The 20164-nt window shown below is 51.5% G+C and overlaps 1 protein-coding gene across 1 annotated transcript in view; it reads left to right on the plus strand.

Annotated features, from left to right (window-relative positions):
• LOXL2 (lysyl oxidase like 2) overlaps positions 1–20164 on the plus strand; it is a 94935-nt gene that overhangs the window by 34852 nt on the left and 39919 nt on the right. Inside the window, exons 3-4 of the mRNA XM_045457099.1 lie at positions 1892–2067; positions 16560–16771. Coding sequence (XP_045313055.1) covers positions 1892–2067; positions 16560–16771 — 388 coding nt within the window. The remainder of the gene's footprint in view (positions 1–1891; positions 2068–16559; positions 16772–20164) is intronic.

Here is a 20164-nt window from a genome sequence, read left to right on the forward strand (position 1 = left end):
TTTAGCACTTTAAAAAAAATTATTTTTAATTGTGATAAAATACACATAAAAATATGCCGTCTTCATCACAATTCAGTGTACAACTCAGTAGTGTTAGTACCTTCATATTGTTGTACAATCAATCTCCTGAACGCTTTTTTAACTTGCAGAACTGAAACTCAGTCCTTACTCAACAACCGCTCCTCCTTCTCCCCTCTCCCAGCCCCTGGCAACCTCCATTCTACTGTCTGTCTTTATGAACTTGACTCCTCTAAGGACCTCATCTAAGTGGAATCATCTAGCTTCTGTCATTTTGTGCCTGGCTTATTTCACGTAGCGTAATGTCCTGAAGGTCCATCCATGTTGTAGCCTGTCTTAGAATGTCCTTCCTTTTTAAGGCTGAGTAATAGCCCAGTGTGGATATAGACCACAATTTGTCAATGGACCCTTGAGTTGCTTCCAGCTTTTGACGATTGTGAATAATGCTGTATTGCACGTGGGTGTGCAACTATCTCTTTGACACCTTCAGCTCTTTTGGGTGTATACCCAGAAGTGGGGATTGCTGGATCGCATGGCAATCCCATTTTTATTTTTAAAATATTTATTTATTTATTGAAGTGTGGCCGACACACAATGTTCCATTAGTTTTGGGGTGTACAACATAGGGACTGGAAAAGTCTCTGCGTTACACTATGCTCACCAGGAATGTAGCTGCTACCACCTGTCACCATATAGTGCTATTACAATACCATTGACTATATTCCCTGCTGTGCCTTTCATCCCCACGACCTACTCATTCTATAACTGGAAGACGGTACCTCCCATTTTTAATTTCTTGAGGAGCCGCCATACTGTTTTCCACAGTGGCCACACCATTTTACATTTTTGCCAACCACTAGTGCATGAGGGTTCCAGCTTCTCCACCACTTTGCTGACACTTGCTATTTTCTGTCCTTTTGGCAGTAGCCATTCCAGTGGGTATGAGGTGATGTCTCATTGTGACCAACCCTCTAGTACTTTGCATGCTGAATTCTCTACTTAGCGCAGATCAGGTAGAGACACGGAGGTGAGCAGAATTCCACAGGGCCCCCCAGGCAGATTGTTCGCCTGACTTCTGAAACGTGAGGAGGCAGCTCTGTGGGTTGGTCTAGCCGGGCCATCTTGGATTCATTGGCTAGGAAACAACAGGAAGTGAGAAGAGCACTTGCTGTACCAGGTTCTGGGTTCCGGGGGTGAACCTCACTGGGTTCAGTGGGAATACTAATAATGCCTTGAGGCACCCAAGAGTCAGGGGAGGTGATACATATGAAAATGCTGGAAAAACCCCAAACCTTCAGTTGCAGGATAGCTTACATTTTCCCCAAGGGTCAGAGTTCAGCCTCCGCTGCGGATGGAAGGTGAGTCTGGCTTGTGCCATAGTCAGCATCACTAAAATCACCATCATCATTATTGTTACCATGCTTGAGTAACTACGGGCCAATGATAAACTAGGTATGCACCATGTATTATCTCTAATCTGTATACACAGCCCTGCAGTTGAGGTGTCTGACGAGAGGAGCTTTGACCAAGGCCATATAGCTAAGTGGCTCTGCCAGCAGTAAACCCAGCTTAGTATCCAACATCTCTGCTCTTTCTACCACGCCACGTGACTTCTGGGCTCAAATTTGGTTTCTGTTCATATCACATTCAGTCTACCACATCCCCAGATCACATCAGCTGTCCACTCTGGAACGGGAATCCAGATGGTCTAGAACTATACCCAATATATGAAACATACTAAAGATCGATGGATGACCACAATAACTGCCAAAATGAGAGAAAAATTCTCTTCCTGTGTATGGCGTTGGTGCCCCCAAAGACTCAAACCTCCTTTGACGCAGTGCTTGGTCTCTCTCTTCTCTGCTTCCTTCAGGGCCCATCTGGTTGGACAATATCTACTGCACTGGCAAAGAGGCCACCCTCGCAGCTTGCTCCTCCAATGGCTGGGGTGTCACCGACTGCAAGCACACAGAAGACGTGGGTGTGGTGTGCAGTGACAAAAGGATTCCTGGCTTCAAGTTTGACAATTCGTTGGTCAACCACATAGAGGCAAGTCTCATGCTCTTGATGACCCCCTCACGTGAATACTTTCCTTCTTCCATGAAACTCCGTTCTTGCCTACTGATTCCAAGAGGAGTGTGTGAGCATGAAAGAGGGGACCCAAGCCAGCCTGGTTTGGTGCAGGGCAGTTGAGGAGAGGGTTTCTGGGGAAGGGGATACCGTCAGTAGAGAAAGGGCATTCCAGACACATTCCAGAATGGCTTGGGTAAGGGCACAGAGGGGCTGAGGCGTCAACTGGGGATAAATAGGTGAGTACTGCCCAACAGTAGTGGGAAATGAAGCTACAAAGGGTGCACATGAAAGCCCTTCTGTGCTCTTCCCAGGAGCTTGCCCTTTGCACTGAGAAAATGTACTAGTTATCAGTTGCCGTATAACAAATTACACCCCCCCCCCCCCCGCCTCCAAATTTTGCAGATTCAAACAACAGACTCTGTTAGCTCACTTAGTTTCTGAGGGTTGGGAATCCATGAGCAGCTTAGCTGGTTGACTCTGATCAGATTCTCTCATGAGGTCACCAGGGGCTGGGGTGACCTCTCCCAAGCTGACTCAGGCAGCTGTTGGCCAGCTTTCGTTTCTTTCTGGCTGTCAGCTGGAACCCTCTGATCCTCTGCACACAACCTCTCTATAGGCTGCCTAAGTATCCTTAAGACGTGGAGGTTGCCCTTCTCCAGAGCAAGTGATTGATTCAAAACAGAAAGAGAGAAAGGGAGAAAACGTGGAAGCTACAACCTTTCATAACGTAATCTTGGGAGCAATATACCATCATTTCTGCTATATCCTGTTGGTCACACAGATCAATGTACACAGTGTGGGAGAAGATTACGCAAGAGTGTGAATACAGAAGGTGGAGACTATGGGGGGGGCCACCTCGGAGGCTGACTACCAAAGGACCGTTGTTTCCAAATTGAGCTGGGGGTCAGAATCACTTTTAAAACGCAGATACTGGGGCCTCACCCCAGACCTCCTGAATCAGAATCTCCCACTAGGGGAGGAGACTAGTTTTTAAAGCTCTCTCAGATGATTCTGATGTTGCCAGCCTGACCCAAGTCAGCCTTTGGAAATGGCAAAGGACTTGTGACCCTCCTACACTTATGGCTAAATTTCAAAGTTAGCTTTTCAACAAGTTCTCCACCCAAACAACAAAATCAGTAAACGTTTATGGCACTGTCCTTACGTGCAAGGTGTGTGGGGCTGAGGGCGGGAGAAGTGGGCAGCCTCCTCAGGGACGTGGTGGACGTCACCCGCAGGGCACTCTGGGATCTGCCGTGAATCCAGGCCGAGGATCCTTCCCTGTGCTTTAGCCTCTAGCTGACCCCAGGACCCGCGCTGAAGAAAGGCAACTTGAAATTGCCCTATTTGGGCTCCGGAGGAAGTTCTACCCAGACTGTGGTCTTTACATTTTCCTCTCATGAGTCATCCCGTCCTGCTCTTCTCTCATATGTTCCTAGAACACACTGAGTCCACTGGGAACTCGTCCAAGCCTGCGGTATAGCAAAAGGATTTCCAGCTTTCTCTCAGCTGGCAGGATCAGACCAGAGGAGGATGTGACCCTGTTCACATGCTGCTGTTTTATCCGGGAGAAGCAGAAGCGATTGTTGAGGAGTAGACGTGCTTTAGTGTCCCAGTTACCAATGGCAACTTCGCTTTGCTGTGAAGTCTCTGATTTGGAGGATGGCCTCATCCAGCCTAGTTTCACACTTCCCTCTCCACTCCTTGTAACCTCATACGGAATCGTTGGCACCCACTTATATCTAGCTCATCTTTCTAATGTGTCCTGGGGGGAAGGGATATAGCTAATTCACCATTGTATCCAGTAGAAATAGTGCCAGGAACCTGATGGGGACAGTGTCTCCAACCCCCCAATTTTCTTCTTCCTAGGAATGCATACCAAAGATTGTGATCCCCCAAAGTGAAGAATCTCCCAGGATAAAACATCAAAGGAAACAGTGATAAGCAGCACATAGAAGCAAATCATTCCTTCATAGCATCTTAATAGATGCTTAATAGATATATGAGCTTATTTATAACATCTTTATTTTATTGATAACATCTTTATTTTAGTTTTATCTTTTTTAACATTTATTCATTTTTGAGAGACAGAGACAGAGCGTGAGCAGGGGAGGGGCAGAGAGAGAGGGAGACACAGAATCCGAAGCAGGCTCCAGGCTCTGAGCTGTCAGCACAGAGCCTGACGCAGGGCTCGAACTCACGAGCCGTGAGATCATGACCTGAGCTGAAGTTGGATGCTTAACCAACCGAGCCACGCAGGGGCCCCTATAACATCTTTAATGGGCTTCTGGTTAGTCAAGAACCTCAGGATAACACATTTGGATTGCCAAATGAAGATCCGGGCTTCTGGGCATAAGAAAGTCATTGATAGCTTGAATAAAAAGAAGGTGAGCCAAAATGTCAGTGGGTTTGGTGTTGGAGAATGAAAAGACTCATCTGCCATTAGAAAAAAACGATTCTGGAAAAGATCTCTATGAGTGGCACTCCAACAGAGAAGTGTCTGTTGAAACTGGCTCGCAGAGAAAGCAGAAACTTGACTGGGTAGAATAGGCAGAGAAGTGAACCCCCAAAATATATTAAGGAGTACTTTTTATTTTGGAAATGCTAACAGTCCATCACAAAAGCTCAGCACCTACCTTTATTTGGACATTCGTTGGGTGCCTGGTGCACACACAGCATGGTCTGCCATACCCTTAGGGAAAGAAAACATGGCCCTTGTCCTCCTGCCCTTACAGCCTGAGAAGACGAGATGCATGCCTTTAAAAAGCCCGAGGATCATTCCGAGGCAGGGAACCTAGACCCTAAATAAGTTTATAGTAACCTAGAGAGGACTACCTGGGGAATGACTGGTTTGAAGCGTTCCACACTTTCCATCTTCCTAGAAGTCCTCCCTCTTGGTGTCGTACAATCAGGCTGGTTACCACGAGCCAGACTGGGAGCTTTCTTGTCCAGCCACAGACACTGAGGAAACTTTCAACTGATGAGCAGCCCCCTGTAACCTCTTCCTTTTGATACTGGCTGAACGTCGGTCATGAAAGGGCCCACATCTCAAGATGTCTGAGGAGAACTTTTGAGAGTTACCACTGCATCTAAGACTTTGTAGCTAAAGCTCATGTTTACTGTCAGAGCTAGCCTGATGGGTAGGGAGCTGCCCGGCCCACCTTACAGGGAGTATTTGTGGGATGCTGAGAAGTTTCTCTGAAGTACCTCATGTAATAGCCTGTGTCAGTAGCTGAAGTCATGGAATCATTCCTCTTGGCTAAAGAAATGTCCCCTATTAAACATTTGTGGATGAGAGGAAGAAGTGTAGGCTGGTGAATGTGCAGTTAGGTGGGGTCACAATGTGATGACTAATGGTGCCTGGGAGAACTGTGGGCTAATCAGCGTGAACACAGCGGTATTTTCTGGGGCCTTGCTCCTGCCTCTCCTACAGCGGAAATTTGCATGGAGATTAAAATGTGCACTGATAAAAGTTATAGGGGACACAAAACCGGGGTGGGGGGGAGTTGCTGGAATATGACATGACTGAATGAGATTCAGTAAAACCTCAGTAAGTTGAGATAAAAGACCCAAACTGTAATATATTCGGGATGAATTTAAGATCCTATAGCAAGGTTCATGGGAAAAAATCAGCCACAGAGTGAAAGCCAGGGAGAGTGACTAGAAAGCCTTGACTATATCTTTAAAATCCCTGAAGGGGACTGGCTGACTGAAGCTTAGTACAAGCCAAGGCTATGATATGGCTGGTAAAAAAGAAAAAAAAAAAAAAAAAAAAAAGTAAACGTACACTGATGCGCTGATGGAATTCTTCCCTTAAACTCTGTTGTTTTGGATCAAGATCCAAGTACAGGGTTCAGTTCTGGGGGCATCTCTTAGCTAGGTCACCCAGGGGACAGGCCAGCAGGATCTGGAAACCATGTCATATGACGAAGTGAAGATACTGTGTCAAGAAAAGAGAGGAGGGGGCACATGTGGGCTCTCTTTAAATATTTGAAATGTTACCATGGAGAAGATGTTGCTTTCTTCTAGCCCAGAACCAAGATGGATAAGAAGGTAATGGATGGGATGTAGATTTCAGCTCAGGGTGAAAACTCTGTAACACTTAAGACTACCCCACCCACAGTGGATGGGGCTACCCTGTTAGTAGCAAGCTCCTGGTCACTAGAGTAATTCAGCAGGAACGGGATGACCTCCTGCCAGGAATGTTGCAGCCAGATTCCTACACTGGGAAGGAAGCAGGATGAGGTGATTGCCAAGTTCTAAGATTCCTTGTTAACTCTGCATTTATGAAAATACACCCAGCCCATGATGGGGGTGCCCACAGCTGGCTGCTGGCAATGCACACCATTGTGTGCACTGGTGTCTCTCTCTCTCGCTCGCTCTCCCTCTCTCTCTCTCTCTCTCTCTCTCTCACACACACACACACACACACACACACACACACACACAAGGGATGCTGGCTGGTATATGTGCTGGGTGCTCTGGCTCTCTCCCTGCCTCTTCTCTGGTCCCCCACAAGCTTGACCTTGAAAGCAAGAGCAGACTTTCTGCTCTCACTCTTCCCTATCAAAGTGTGAGCGCCGAAGGCCCTCCCTTGACTTCCCCAGTTTGGAGTCCATAAATTCAAAAGTGGCCAAGAGTAGAGTGTGGTCAAAGTGAAATGTCTGTTAACGCTCTGTCTGTGTCTTGTGACCCCTGGGGTAAATGACTGACCTAATGAACCTGATGAGGACACCTGCCCCCCCTTCCCACCTCATCTCTTCCCACCCTGCTGTGAAGGGCGTGGTTGGGCTCTACAACATGCATTCTCATTGGCTCCTGGAGGTTGGGAACAGATCACAGACCATTAGAGATGACCCTCACAGGCTCGTGCCATCTCTGGAGTATACTGGAATTCCCCAAGCAGAGAGTGGAAGAAAACTGCGCCTCAGTCTAGACCAAGTTCATCCCACTTTGGGATGCCAGAGGCATGAGTCACTAAGCCCAGGGACCTGGCTGATGAATTTCACTCAATGAGCTAACTGTGTTTCCAGTGGACTCCTACATCTGCTAGGGGCATCCTCAGGGGCTCTTTGATGCTTCATGATTTCCCTTCTAAAGAAGGGGAGAAAGCATACCTCCTTTATATGACTGACCTCACCAAGAGAGAGTTCACAGGTTTGGACCCTGAGCTACCTATTGGCCAGCAGCCAGAACCCTGGGCAAGTCCATTCTCTTTATTACGATGAGCTGGTTGAAATCAGTCCCTTCCAGCTCTGACAGTCTGTGACCCAGAGTGGTGATGGTTTCTCCATCAGAATGACACCACATGCACTCACCATTTACTGGGTAGTTTTGTTTTTTTTTTTTATTTTTTTTTTCAATGTTTATTTATTTTTGGGACAGAGAGAGACAGAGCATGAACGGGGGAGGGGCAGAGAGAGAGGGAGACACAGAATCGGAAACAGGCTCCAGGCTCCGAGCCATCAGCCCAGAGCCTGATGCGGGGCTCGAACTCACAGACCGCGAGATCGTGACCTGGCTGAAGTCGGACGCTTAACCGACTGTGCCACCCAGGTGCCCCTACTGGGTAGTTTTAAATACTCTGTAGGGGAAAGAAAAATCAGATGATTTCCCCAAAAATACTTGGCAGACTATGAAGTGCTACAGTAGCTTAGCCCCACCACTGGTTCACCAGCCTTGGTTCATTGCATCCAGAAGATTCACCAGGCGGGGTCTGGGGTCTCGGTTCTCCGGTTTGCTGACACGGACTATACTGTCACATCTTGCTGTGTAGCCTGTTTTAGACCCCGGAGTTCAAGTCAGGACCCTTGAGTTCTGGTCTGGCGGAGCCTGAGAACTGCAGCTGTGTGTCCAGAGTGACTGACCCTTCCTGGGTCTCTGGACACCTCGCTGTAAAACAGCATTCTCACAGGGCAAGGGAGTCTACGGCCCGAGTCTACGGACAGTCCCCAAAACCTTCTCAGAAAGAGGCAAGCAGGAGCAAATCGTGAAATGCAAAATACCGTTGGTTCCAAGCAAATGGATCTTTTTTCAACCTAGAAAACAGAGCCCCAGCTAAACCTCCCAGGATTTCAGAGGCTCTTAAAGTGAGAGGCTTCGTTTCCTGTCTGTGGCAGTGGGCAAGTTGGAAAAAGCATTAGATAAGAAGAGATTACAAATCCAGATGCCCTCCTGAGGAAAGCTCTCTACACTGGCTGTTTTGCACATTGCTAAGTCATGTGCTCATAGAAGGGCTCAAGGCTGAGGCCGTGTGTTGTGAGATCAGGGAACATGCAGCTCGTTTCCTTTTCTTCGCCTCCCCACACCACCTTCTTACCTACCCATTTTTTAAAGGCTCTTTTGCCAAGGCAGTTAGGTTACCAGAACTGATCGGGAACCCCCAGGCTGTGAGATTTAGGTGTGGCCTGGCCTCCAAGCCTCAGTTTCTCCTTGTGACAGCAGGCAGCCCCGAGGTCTGGAGAGGCCAACAGAGGGACGAAGAGGACGGGGCTGAGAGAATCTGGTACCCTTACCCTCCACGCTCCCACATCCTTCTGGAAGGGCACTGAGACCTGAAAAAGCTCTTTCTTCTCTTAACCACAGGAGCTGAGGCTGCTGTGAATTCTTAAAATTCCAGGAGCCCAGGTTTTTATTAGTCACACTCAGCTGCCAGAATGCTTCAAGGTTTTCCTCTCAGCCACAGCCTTATCTCAGCCGCATCTGGGGCCTCTAGGAAGGTCCGAGAACTTTCCAGCTGAAAGTTTTCCCCCTACCTCCCCCTCCACCAAAGAGAGGGTACAACAGGTGACTGGGGAAAGAAAGGGGGTCTGTTCCCATCCCTGTGCAGTGTCAAGGCTGGTGGTCTCTCCAAGCCTAAATCTAGTCCTGCTTCCCTGATGGCCACAGGAGAGTTGGATGGCCTCCTTCTGTGGCAGGAGGAGAAATGGTGGCCAGACCGTCCAGCAAGGGAGTAAAGAGCCATGGTGGAAGCCCACAGCCTCTGAATACCTAGCCTCGCTGTGTGGTTGAGCTGAGCATCAGATATTGATGTCCTGGGTTTGTCTCATAGCTCACAGGGAGGTTAGGCAGAGGATGGATGTATAAGGTCCTGTCCGGGGTTAACATTCCGTGATTCTGTTTATTGAGTCTCTATGCGGTCAGGGCTTACCAGCGACCACAAGGAGCACACAAGAAGTCATTCCAGGGTGACCTATTTTCCCCACTAAAAGTAGGTCATAGCATCTGGAAAGCAAAAGGGCATTTATGCAGATAACAGAACAAAATATGTGAAATTGTGCACATCCTGACAAACTGGGAACGGGATGCTTGGCCAGGGTGGTGTTCACACAACTTTTTGAAAAGTGTAAATACCTTTATAATCCTTTGCCAGGTGACATACGTGAATAAGCCGCATTACGCTTATCTGTTCGATGAAATAAATAAGTAGCATTATAATTTGTCTTAGGTGAAATAAATGAATGGACAGCATGTACTCGAACTTTGAACAGTGTAAATTGGGTGGAAAATGTGTGGCAGTTTGGAAAGGGAGAGAATATGGAAGGGATACTATATGGGAGTAGTGGGCAGGAGAACGACTCTCTTTGCCCTGGTTGGGGGATCCATTCTGTATGGGGAGTCTATTGATGTGACTAGAGTGGGGCTGCTGGGGTCCAGCCCGCTTCTGCAATGGACCGGAACCGTTCAGATGAGACTTCAACCGTGTCGGAGGGGTCAGTGCCAAGGAATCCCCCCACTCCGTTCCCAGGAGGCAATTAAGACAGTTGGATGCATTATGTGGTCATGCATTCATTTGATACATTTTAATTGAGCACCAGCCACTGGGAGTAAAGAGATTGAAGAAGTGGACAGCTTTGATTTCCTGGAGATTACGGTGGAGTAGTGGAGAAAGACAGTTTCACAAATCGTTACTTTGTTACCATGGTGATGATTACTCTGAGGAGCAGTAGGCACCCCAGCTGGGAGTCAGGCCCAGGACTTGGCTGGTCTGAGGCCTCAGTCCCCCTGCTGGGTGGGAGGGGCCGGTTGCTGGAACAGGTGTCCTGCCAGCTTCCCGCAGACAGCAGGGCTTGCTTCCTCCAAAGAAGCAGTCTCTGTGACCTACCCCGGTGCTTTCAGGTTGGAAAATGAAACACAGAGCGTTCGATTTTCCAGCAGCCTTGCGAGGCTCTTGATTTATAGAAGGAGGGCCCAGACAGACTGCAGGTTTTTTCCTCTGGTGGCTCAGAATGACCTCAACTGTCCACGCCACCCACCCCGACTGGTGTCCATCCCGTAGAGCTGAGGAGCAGAAGTCACTGCAACGCTTTCTCTCTTCCCTTTCATCCACCTGACCCGGTTGGAAGTCGCGGGATAGAGAATGCTACTTCTTATATGGCTCCTTACTCAATGAATTCCTGATTTGATCGAAAGGAGGTACAGTGTAGCCAGACTTTACTACTACTCTCTTACTGTTTACAGATGAAAGCATCCAGACGCGTGCTGAGGGTCAGATCAGCTTTTCATTCAGCTCAGTAGCTCCCTTAGCATTGGATTTTGAGAGGACAGGGAGGGTGTTAATAGCCCAGATGACAAGGGAGTGCGTGGATAAAGCATAGACGTTCTGCTCGTCCATCTGTAAGTCACACAGGTAGGAAGAGACGCGAGTACTGCCTAGTTGTTTATTTTGCAGTAAACAAAGAATAAAGGCGGGCTTTATTAAATTTTTGGCTTGGGAGCTCAGTCTTCAGCTAAGTTGAACTCCTAGCATTTGGATTTTCAAAAATCATAATTGGTTCATTCCAAAAATGTTTGAGGACCCCCTATGTGTCGTGTCTGGCACTAGGAGCCATGGGTAATACAAAAATGAGTAAGGCACAATCCTGCCATTGAGGGACTCACAATTCAAGGAGGTGGCAAAATAGATGCAAAGATAAATACTAATAGTATAGGACAGTTAGCATAAGTCAAGGACTGACTGACTGGCTCAGAAAGCAAATGCCAGGGCAATGAACAGGACGTCAAATCTCTATGGACCAGATATTTGGGGAAGGGGGCTTCGTGGAGGAGATGGTGGTGCCTCTTTCCTCCTCTGTCGTGAGTGACAGCAAGACACTCGCCTGTCTAGTTGACCTGTGTGTCCCAGGGCCTCACACGGTGCCTGGGAGGGTAGCAGCACTCAACAGTCAGTTTTCAGATGCGTGGATGAGACTGTCCCTGAGGTCAGTAGGACTCTGACAGGAGAGAGAAGGAAGAGAGAATTGCAGGGAGGTTCAGTGCCGGGCTTTAAGGAGTGATATCCCTGGCAGTGTGAGAAGGTCACTGGCTGAGAAAAGGGAAGGGGGAGGGTGGTATGGATCAAATCCGGGAGCCGACGGCCTGGGGAGCCACGGGAAGGTTTGGAGCAAGACGTGGACACGCAGCGTGCAAGGTGGATGAGTGTGCTGGTGGCGTGTGTGAGGTGGCCGGGGGCAGCGATCCCCCCTCATGGCCTATGTGAAATGGCAGAATTACAGTGCCTTTCTTTCACTTCCATGGCTCTCGGTGCCACCTGACCGGCAGATGGAGGTGGGAATGGGGTGGTGATGGATGGCCAGAAGGCATCGCTGGGTGGCTAGAGGTGTAAGGAGGGGAAGGTGCGGAAGACAGGTGAAGCTTGTGCCTTGCAAGCTGCAAGGGCAGGAGCCTGACTTGGGGGGGGGGACAGGTGGGGGGGGCAGAGGAAAGGTTGAGGGTATCTTGGATGTGTTGGGTGTGAGGTGCTGAGGAAGGTGCCAGGCTGGTGGTTGGGAAAATGGATCTGTATCTTGTTGGGTTTTTTTTTAAGATTTATTATTATTGTTGTTGTTGTTATCTATTTTTGAGAGAGAGAGAGCACAAGTTAGCAAGGGGCAGAGAGAGAATCTCACGAGGGGCACAGAGAGAGAGAGAGAGAGAGAGAGAGAGAGAGAGTATGTGGAGCCCAAAGCAGGGCTGTGCTCACCCAGAATGGGGTTCGTGCTCACCGGATGTGGGACTCGAACTCACGAACTGCCAGACCAAGACCTGAGCCCAAGTCAGGTGCTTAACCGACTGAGCCATCCAGGCGCCCCTAGAAGGCCAGTTTTTGAAACAGCTGAAGAAAGCCAGCTGGGGGCTTAGAGAGCAAGATGTAGGAACCCACCAGCAGTGGAGGGATGGGTCTCGCTAAGCGAGCCGAGGTTGTGTGCCATTAACCAGCCGTGCGTCCTAGTTGGGCTGTCGGTGTGCTCATGTATCTTGCCGCCGAGGTCCTCCCTCCTCGACACCACTCCCTGGTTGCCTTCTCAGCTGGGAAGGCCTGGGCTGATATTCAGTGACAACTTCTAGAACAGGGAGAAGGAGGATAGTTGGGCGAAGATGGGGCCCTTACAAGCACGCCTAGGGAGGGGGGCTTTGCCCCTGGTGCCAAGCTTTCCGATCGTGAAGTGTGTCCTTGTAAGGCTTGCTTGCTTGCCTGGCCTCCCCCCCCCCCGCCCCCCGTTATCTTTATCTGATGCAATCTTCCACTAGACTTTCAGAATTGGTGATTTTTCCTCATTGGCCATAGCCCCAGACTGTCACATTGTGGAATTTGCATTCACTGATGCTGCAAATGCAAATGTCGTGCAGGCACAATGCTGGGAGTGCTGCCTTGGTGCTCCTTCCCTAGCTTTCTCCCCAGCAGCCCACTGACTGAAGCAAGGCAGGGTTCTGACCTCCCTGCACCTTGATTTTCCCTTTTGGAGGTGGGCGCTGGAGAGGAGAGGAGTTCTGGGTAGGACAAGTCTAGAAGGTTCTGTGCATTCCTTGGAGGAAGGCCTTTTCGGAGATCTGGGTGAACTGTTGTCTCTGGCGAGAGAGACAGCATTCAGACTCAAAGTTTAAAGTGTGCCGGCTGTCTTACCAGCTTCTGGGCTATTGGGCTTAATGTATAACCAGTAAGTCTAGAGAGCTCTTTGTTAGAGAAGAAAAACGTGTATATGTTTTAGTGTTTCCAATCTTCTCTTTTGGAGTTGAACTGGGGGGAAAAAAATCCTAACGCTTGTGGTTATGGAAGAGATTCCACAGCAGTGAGGTAAGGAGGGAAGTTATGTGTGTATGTGTGTGTTTTCCTACACAGAGGTCTCTGAGCAGCTTATGTGAGCTCGTTAGCTAGCAATGAGCCCTGAATGGGCGCCACGAAGGGCTTCCCTGCCGCCCCCTGGCTGGCGTCCACAAGCAGCTGGGAGGCAGCTCTCCGCTCACGTACACGCTCGGGTCTGACTCCCAGTTCCTCCCGCAGAGCCAGGGCGGAGGAAGGACTTCGAATGTGCAGGCCCCAGAGGAGCTGAGCCCCTGGCCTTGCCCCGGGGTGGGGCTGGGGGTGTCAACTTGATACCAGGCAATGGACAGGGTGTGGCTGGGAGGGCAGAGAGGCCACCAGTCCAGAGCACAGGCTTGGAGTCAGAACTCAAATGTTCACCCTCGTTTACCTGCTTATTGGCTGGGTGAACTGGCAGAAGTTGCAAAACCTCGCTGAGTTTTCTCATTTTTCACCTGGAACAGGGGTGTGCCATCAGCCTTCTCCGAGGGTGTCATGGGGGTTGAGTGGGCACAGAGGCTGAACGCATAATGAATTCGTTGCTATTTGGAAATTGAGGGCCCTCGCAGTTTTCATTATTCAGAGAAGAGACAGGGCCCTGCGTTTGGGGCATTGGGAGGAAGCCTGGCAAGGTCCATGGAGGGCAGACACTATATTTTTTTGAATGAATGAATGAAGCGAATTTGTGCCTGATGAAATGAGGGAGAAAAGAAGACGTTCCATTTTGAAATTAACAGCCCTGACCCTGACCACTTTTTTAGGCACTGGAGGGAATGAGTCCCTCTGGACCTTTCCTGCACCGCATAGGTGCACAAACAGATGCACACTCCACACACACACACACACACGCACGTGCACACACACTCCACACACGCGCGCACACATGCACACACACACGGAGTTGGTGGAAGAATAAGGACAAAGACAAGGACCAGGACACCTCGCTCTAGCACTTTCTCTTCTCCAAGCCTCGTTTCCCACATCCTGAGTCCACCTGCCCCCTCCCTCCCACAGCTGTCTTACTTCTGCAGAAGACATGCCAGCCTGCATCAAGACGAGGGCATGTGGGTCTGCTGCGTCCCCTCTCCCACGGTTGGAGCTTGGATGCCTAGGGTCACATTGGACTTCTCCCCTTAGTGAGCTTGCATTGCTGCCTCATGGCAAGGGGTGAGTGGGGAGGGAAGGATCTGTGAATTTAGTGAAGTCAGGCCCAACCTGCCGCCCCGTAGCGTCACAGGGCTGGTGCCACAGTGGTAACTTTCCTTCTGGGCATTACGCATTACACACTGGAATTCAGCCCTGCCTCCAGAAGGGGAAAGGGGCAGGAGGGGGCTGACCCACAGGCTGGTCCAGAGCTCAGGCCCTTTCTTGGCTTGCCCCTGTCCACGTGTCTTGGTGGCACAGGTCCTGTGGCCTGAATGGAGGCTGTAAGGGATCCAGGATCCAAGCTGGCAAACATAATCCTGCCCCTGGCGCTTTCCTTCCTCTCTGCATGGAAAGGAACTAGGGCCAAATGCCATCGCTCCCGGCCCACATACTTTCCACTGCCTTGCCGGACTGCAGAAACAGGGCCTGGCTGTGCACTCTGCAGCCAGGGCGAGGAGACACGAATCCCCGGGCACCCAAATAATGGTTCTGTTCAACCTCATGGTTCATTTGCATCCTGGCTGGACAGGGGCTCGGGCACTCAGGTTGCCAGGATCCTCCCTCCCAGCACCCCTGCCCAGCTCCACGCCTCTCCCCCGCTGGCCCAGCTCAGGGAGCTCCCCACACTGCACTCCCTGCCCCTAGGTGGTTCTTGGGAGATCAGTGGACTCAAACAGTTTTCTTATCAGATAAACAAGATAGCGAGAGTTGTAGAGCACTTCATTCTATTGTTTGAGGATTAAGTAAGAGAATGTACCTAAAATGCTCCTTGTAGGGCTCACACACGAGTCTGTTACTGTTATGTTGCAGTTTATCATATCTGAGTATGGATTTGGGGCTGGGGACAGTGAGGAGGCTGGAGGCATAGGTGGAATCAGTCGTGACCGGCCGTGGGCACCTCACTAAGTTAATCAGGCATTACTATATAGTTAAGGGACAAGATCGCTGTCCCCAGAGCTTTAGAAGGAGCTCTGGTGGGGCGCCTCGGTGGCGCAGTCGGTTAAGCGTCCGACTTCAGCCAGGTCACGATCTCGCGGTCCGTGAGTTCGAGCCCCGCGTCGGGCTCTGGGCTGATGGCTCAGAGCCTGGAGCCTGTTTCCGATTCTGTGTCTCCCTCTCTCTCTGCCCCTCCCCCGTTCATGCTCTGTCTCTCTGTCCCAAAAATGAATAAACGTTGAAAAAAAAAAATTAAAAAAAAAAAAAAAAAAAACGAAGGAGCTCTGGTGGCTGCCCTGTGGCAGATAGAAGAGGGAGATGGAGACAGGGACTCAGGGAGCCTTGCAAGAGCCAGTGGTGGTGCCATTGGGCAGGGGCAGAGAGAGGAGGGGCTGGAACTGAGAGATTTAGGGAGGGAGCTCCCCTAGTGTTTGGGGGAAGATTGGGTGAGCACAGGTATCACTAACTCCAGGTAGCCCCCCATTTCTCTCATCCAGTTTGGCCTCTCGAGGCCCTCTGTCCTTCTACCAAATTCCTGGACCTCTGGGGTAGGCTTGGGGCAGGGTCATTGCCACTCAGTGTTAGGGTGTGGGGAGGAGAGCCCACAGTGCAGTGAGGCAGGAGGCCCCCATGCCCAGCCTTTTCCACTTCCTCCTGTCGGGGTCCAACCTCTTTCATTACTCCCACAGAAAGATGGATGGGGGAGTGGGCTTTCGGAGGGCCTCAACTCATTTGGAATCTTTCCTTCCATAGCCCGGTGGTTGTGTCCATCCCTACCTCCCTGTTGGGCAGGCCTGGGGCCCTGCACCTAGCTTCTCCTTCCCCTCTTCTCTCCACGCCATCCCCCTTCTCTCCTGGGATTTTCTCACTGAGGAAGGCCGACCCCCAGGGGACGAGGTAGTGTGCAAGATGGCACCACCAGCCTCAGGATGGCTGAGGCTCATCTGCCTGACACTCTTCAGTTTTACTGAAAGATTAATGGGGAGATACACACACACACAAAACCGACACGCATGTGCGCACAGACATGCTTTGGAGTAAAATACAAAATCCAAATTATTTTTAATATAGAACCGGAAAATTCAAAAACACATTTTCTCTTCACTTCTTCTGAGAACCCCCAGGAGAGAGCTGGGGCGCAGTGCTCTCTGGGCTCTTTGTAGCACGTAGGAGAAGCCGCCGGGGTCCTGGGGCTCCTCTCCACCTGCTCCTGAGCACCCCTCCGCCCCCCGATGTGCAGGGCCTGAGGGCAGAGGCAGGCTGGTACAGTCACCTCTCTGGGGCAGACCCGGCAGGTAACCCCCCTCCGTCTGTGCCTCCTTCTTCCCAGAACCTGAACATCCAGGTGGAGGACATCCGGATCCGAGCCATCCTGGGCACCTACCGCAGGCGCACCCCCGTGACAGAGGGCTACGTGGAGGTGAAGGACGGCAAGACGTGGAAGCAGATATGTGACAAGCACTGGACAGCCAAGAATTCCCGCGTGGTCTGCGGCATGTTTGGCTTCCCTGGGGAGAAGACGTACAACACCAAAGTGTACAAGTAAGGGGACTGCTCCAGCCTGGGCTTCCCGGGCCCTTGCCCTGCCAGGTTAAGAGTCAGCTCTTACCAAGCACCCCCAGCATAGGAGAAGTCCTCCCGCCCTATGTCATGGCGGGGGCCGCCGGTGTCCCTCCAGCAAGCCTGCCCTTGAGGAACTCCCGCTCCTGTGGGAGACAGACCCCCAAATGAATGATGAAAGTAGGGCGAGGGAAGGGTTAGGGCAGAGGCAAAGGGCAAGATGCTGCAGCCCAGAAAAATCCCACCTCTCAGTGCAGACAGCCAGCTCAGTGACCCCAGGGCCTGAGCAAGGACAATAATACCCCGGCCGGACGGGGCAAGGGCAATGGCAACTTAAGAAATGGTTACTTTTCCTCAGCGAAAGATTATTCTGAGAAATCTGGAACTTTCTGCAACTGTCAGGAAATTGAAAAACGGTTGGATTCGATTCAGTTACACCAATCCCAGTTAAACCTCACCTGTTATGGTTTCCAAAGTTGGCACGTCCCAGGGGGCCAGGGGGTAGATGGGGGATCCGAGGGGAATCCAGTGAAGGGGTTGGGCCCTGTGACAAGCTGGCCGCTGGGGGACCTCGGTTGGTAGCGGGATCTTCTTATCTCCTCTTATTAATGATAATGACAGTCTGTTTCTGAGTGCCTACCCTGTGCCAGGCTCTGCCCCTTGTCATCGAGTTCTCACAGCACCAGGAAGTAGGAGTCTGCTTCAGAGTTGAGGCAAAGAAGTCAGAGAGAAATTGTAGAACCAGGATCCAAACACAGGCCTCCAGCTCCAGGGTCTACACTCCTGGAGAGAGTGTAGGCTCACAACACCACGTCTTTCCTTTCAAACCAGGGACAGGGAACTTCGGAGTCAGGAGACCGGGCTCCAAGCCCAGCTCGTCCTCCAGATCCTTGGGTCAGTTCAGGCTGCATCCCTCCTTGGGTTTGGCGTGGCCGCCTTTGGTTAGAGCCCCCAGTCCACCACAGGGGTGAGTGTTGGCGTCAGGGCAGGCTCACAACACCCCTGGGGGTGATCTTAGTGGCCATTCCCTCCCCCAGCCGTCCCAGACATGGCCCAGACCTTCCTGGTTGCACAGGGCAGCTGGGAGGTGGCGTGGTCTCAGCCCTCGGAGTCTTTGGACAACTCCCGCCAGCTGGCCGGCTCCTTCCCTGGGGACACCTTCTCAGCTTTTCCGACCCAAGTGAGCCAAGAAAAGCAAACCCCTCCCCTGGCTGGCCCCACCAGAGCCCCCAGCCTAGTGGCAGGTCTGAGCCCAGTCCTAGGAAGGGGAAGGCTGCCACCAGCTCAAGACCAGGCAGAACGTGCCTTGTTCAGATGGCATTTGAAAGCCATCTCCCCAGCTGCGGGCAGTCCTGCGTCCTCTTCCTGCTTTCGAGGAGGGGTCTCGGATCTGTTTTGGCAGCTGCACCCCGGGTGATCCTCTCATGGGCTGGGTTGGAAACCCTCTCCTTGCTCCTCCCACTCCCGTGTCTGTGGCTGTGCTTTCTTTTCAAACGGGGACAGGAAAAGGCTCCGAGGGCTGGGAGGCATCCAAGGTGTTGGTGGTGGATGGTGTTCTTGGCCAAGTTGGGAGATAATTAAACGACGCTGCTGAAAACCAGCTCCGACTCCTGACCTCTAGCTGGAGATGCTATGGGGGAGCGGGAGGACGGGTGCTAAAACAACCTAGGGTTGTTTTATGTTAGACTCAGCTGACAGGCCCCAAAAGAGAAGGGCACACTGGGAAGCTTCTGCCTCAGTGGTGCTGTTAGGGGCTGTGATGGCAGCCGGCTGGAGGAAGTGATGAGCTGGGACTCCCAGGGCATGGCTTCAGCCCTTACTCGGTCCAAGCCCTTAGTCTGCATGGAAAGAGATACAGGCCTGAAGGGCGGGGGACTCGGAGGTCACAGAACCCACCTGCGGAGCCTGCAGGGGAGTCCAGTTGTGTCCTCCACATTGCTGCTACCTCAGCCCCAGCTCTGCTCCGCCTGGCTACAGGACACAGGCCCCCGCCACGGGCTGGCTGTTGAGTCTGGGAGGTGACGCAGGGCTGGCCTGGGGCCAGGGTGTCTGGGAGCCGTGCTCAGAGGCTACGGACAGCAGGGGCCTGGGGACCGAGTGTCCCCGAATCTGTGACTTCCAGTAGCATCTTTCCCCAACTCCCTTTCGCCCTTCCCACAGCCTGTCGCTGCTGTCGCTGACAGCCACCCCCCTCCCCCCAGCTGCCTCCCAGGGAGGGCTTTCACCCTTAGGAAGGAAGCATTTTCAAAGTGATTCTGTCTAGGGTGGGTATCTCCTGGTAGCCACCAGGTCCAAAGGGGCCCTGCAGCCTTAGACGTTCACCAGGGCAATGCCCGAGGCCTCTCCACCCTTAACTCTGCTAACCGGCATATCCGGTGGCTACTCGGAGGCCTCACCTCCACAGGGTCGCCGTGAGTGGAGTCAGCTTCCCCACCAGGGGCTGCTTTTCCGTGAGCTACATTCTGCTGTGCCCTGGGGAGCCATGGATGCTCCTTGATGCTAATGATGCCAAAGCTTCAGGGCCCCTTCCTTGGGGCCAGGGGCATATTGTGGTCATTTTTTTTCTTCAAGCAGGATCCCGAGGTTGACACCGGTTTATTGATGTGAGCTAACTAAGCAGAGATTCTGCATCTAATGTCGCATCTCAGGCGTTAGGAAGAGCTATCGTGATTTGGTTGGTTGGCTGACATGGGGACCAAAATGTGGCCCCACCGGGAGTGACATGCAAATGCCCGATCTCCTTGGCTTCATGTAGAGGACGGGATTCCAAGGCTGAAGACTGGATGTTGGAGTGGATTTGTCATCTGAGACCTCACCCAGCCTGGGAGGGTCTGGAAGACACACTTTCCCCGTGAATGAGGAATAAATTTATGAGGGAAACCTTGGCGTTCTTAAGAGCTCCCCGGTAGCTCTTCTCTGTAAGCCGTCCCTCATTCTAAAAGCAGGAGGTGGTGACTGGATCCCAGGGCAACAGCACTCAAGCCTCCCAAGGCCAGGTGGGCGTGGTTCCCGAAAGACAAGCAGAATCAGAGCAGTAATCGGAACAGTTTGACTCCTGCACAGCCAGGGCATGGCCTGGTTGATCATGATGTTCCCAGAAGCAAAATGGATAGGAGGTCTACTAAGTTCTTACTCATTCTTTTTTTTTTTTTTTTAAGTTTATTTATTTTGAGAGAGAAAGAGGGAAAGAGAGAGAGCAAGAGAGGGGCGGGGGGGGGGGAGGGGGCGGGCGGGTAGAGAGAATCCCAAGCAGGCAGCAGACTCTGTTAGCGCAGAGCCTGACACGTGGCTCAACCTCACCATCTGTGAGATCATGACCTGAGCCACAATCAAGAGCTGGACGCTTAACCGACTGAGCCACCCAGGCGCCCCCCA

The sequence above is a fragment of the Leopardus geoffroyi genome, chromosome B1, assembly GCF_018350155.1.
Source record: "Leopardus geoffroyi isolate Oge1 chromosome B1, O.geoffroyi_Oge1_pat1.0, whole genome shotgun sequence".
Taxonomy (NCBI): Eukaryota; Metazoa; Chordata; class Mammalia; order Carnivora; family Felidae; genus Leopardus; species Leopardus geoffroyi.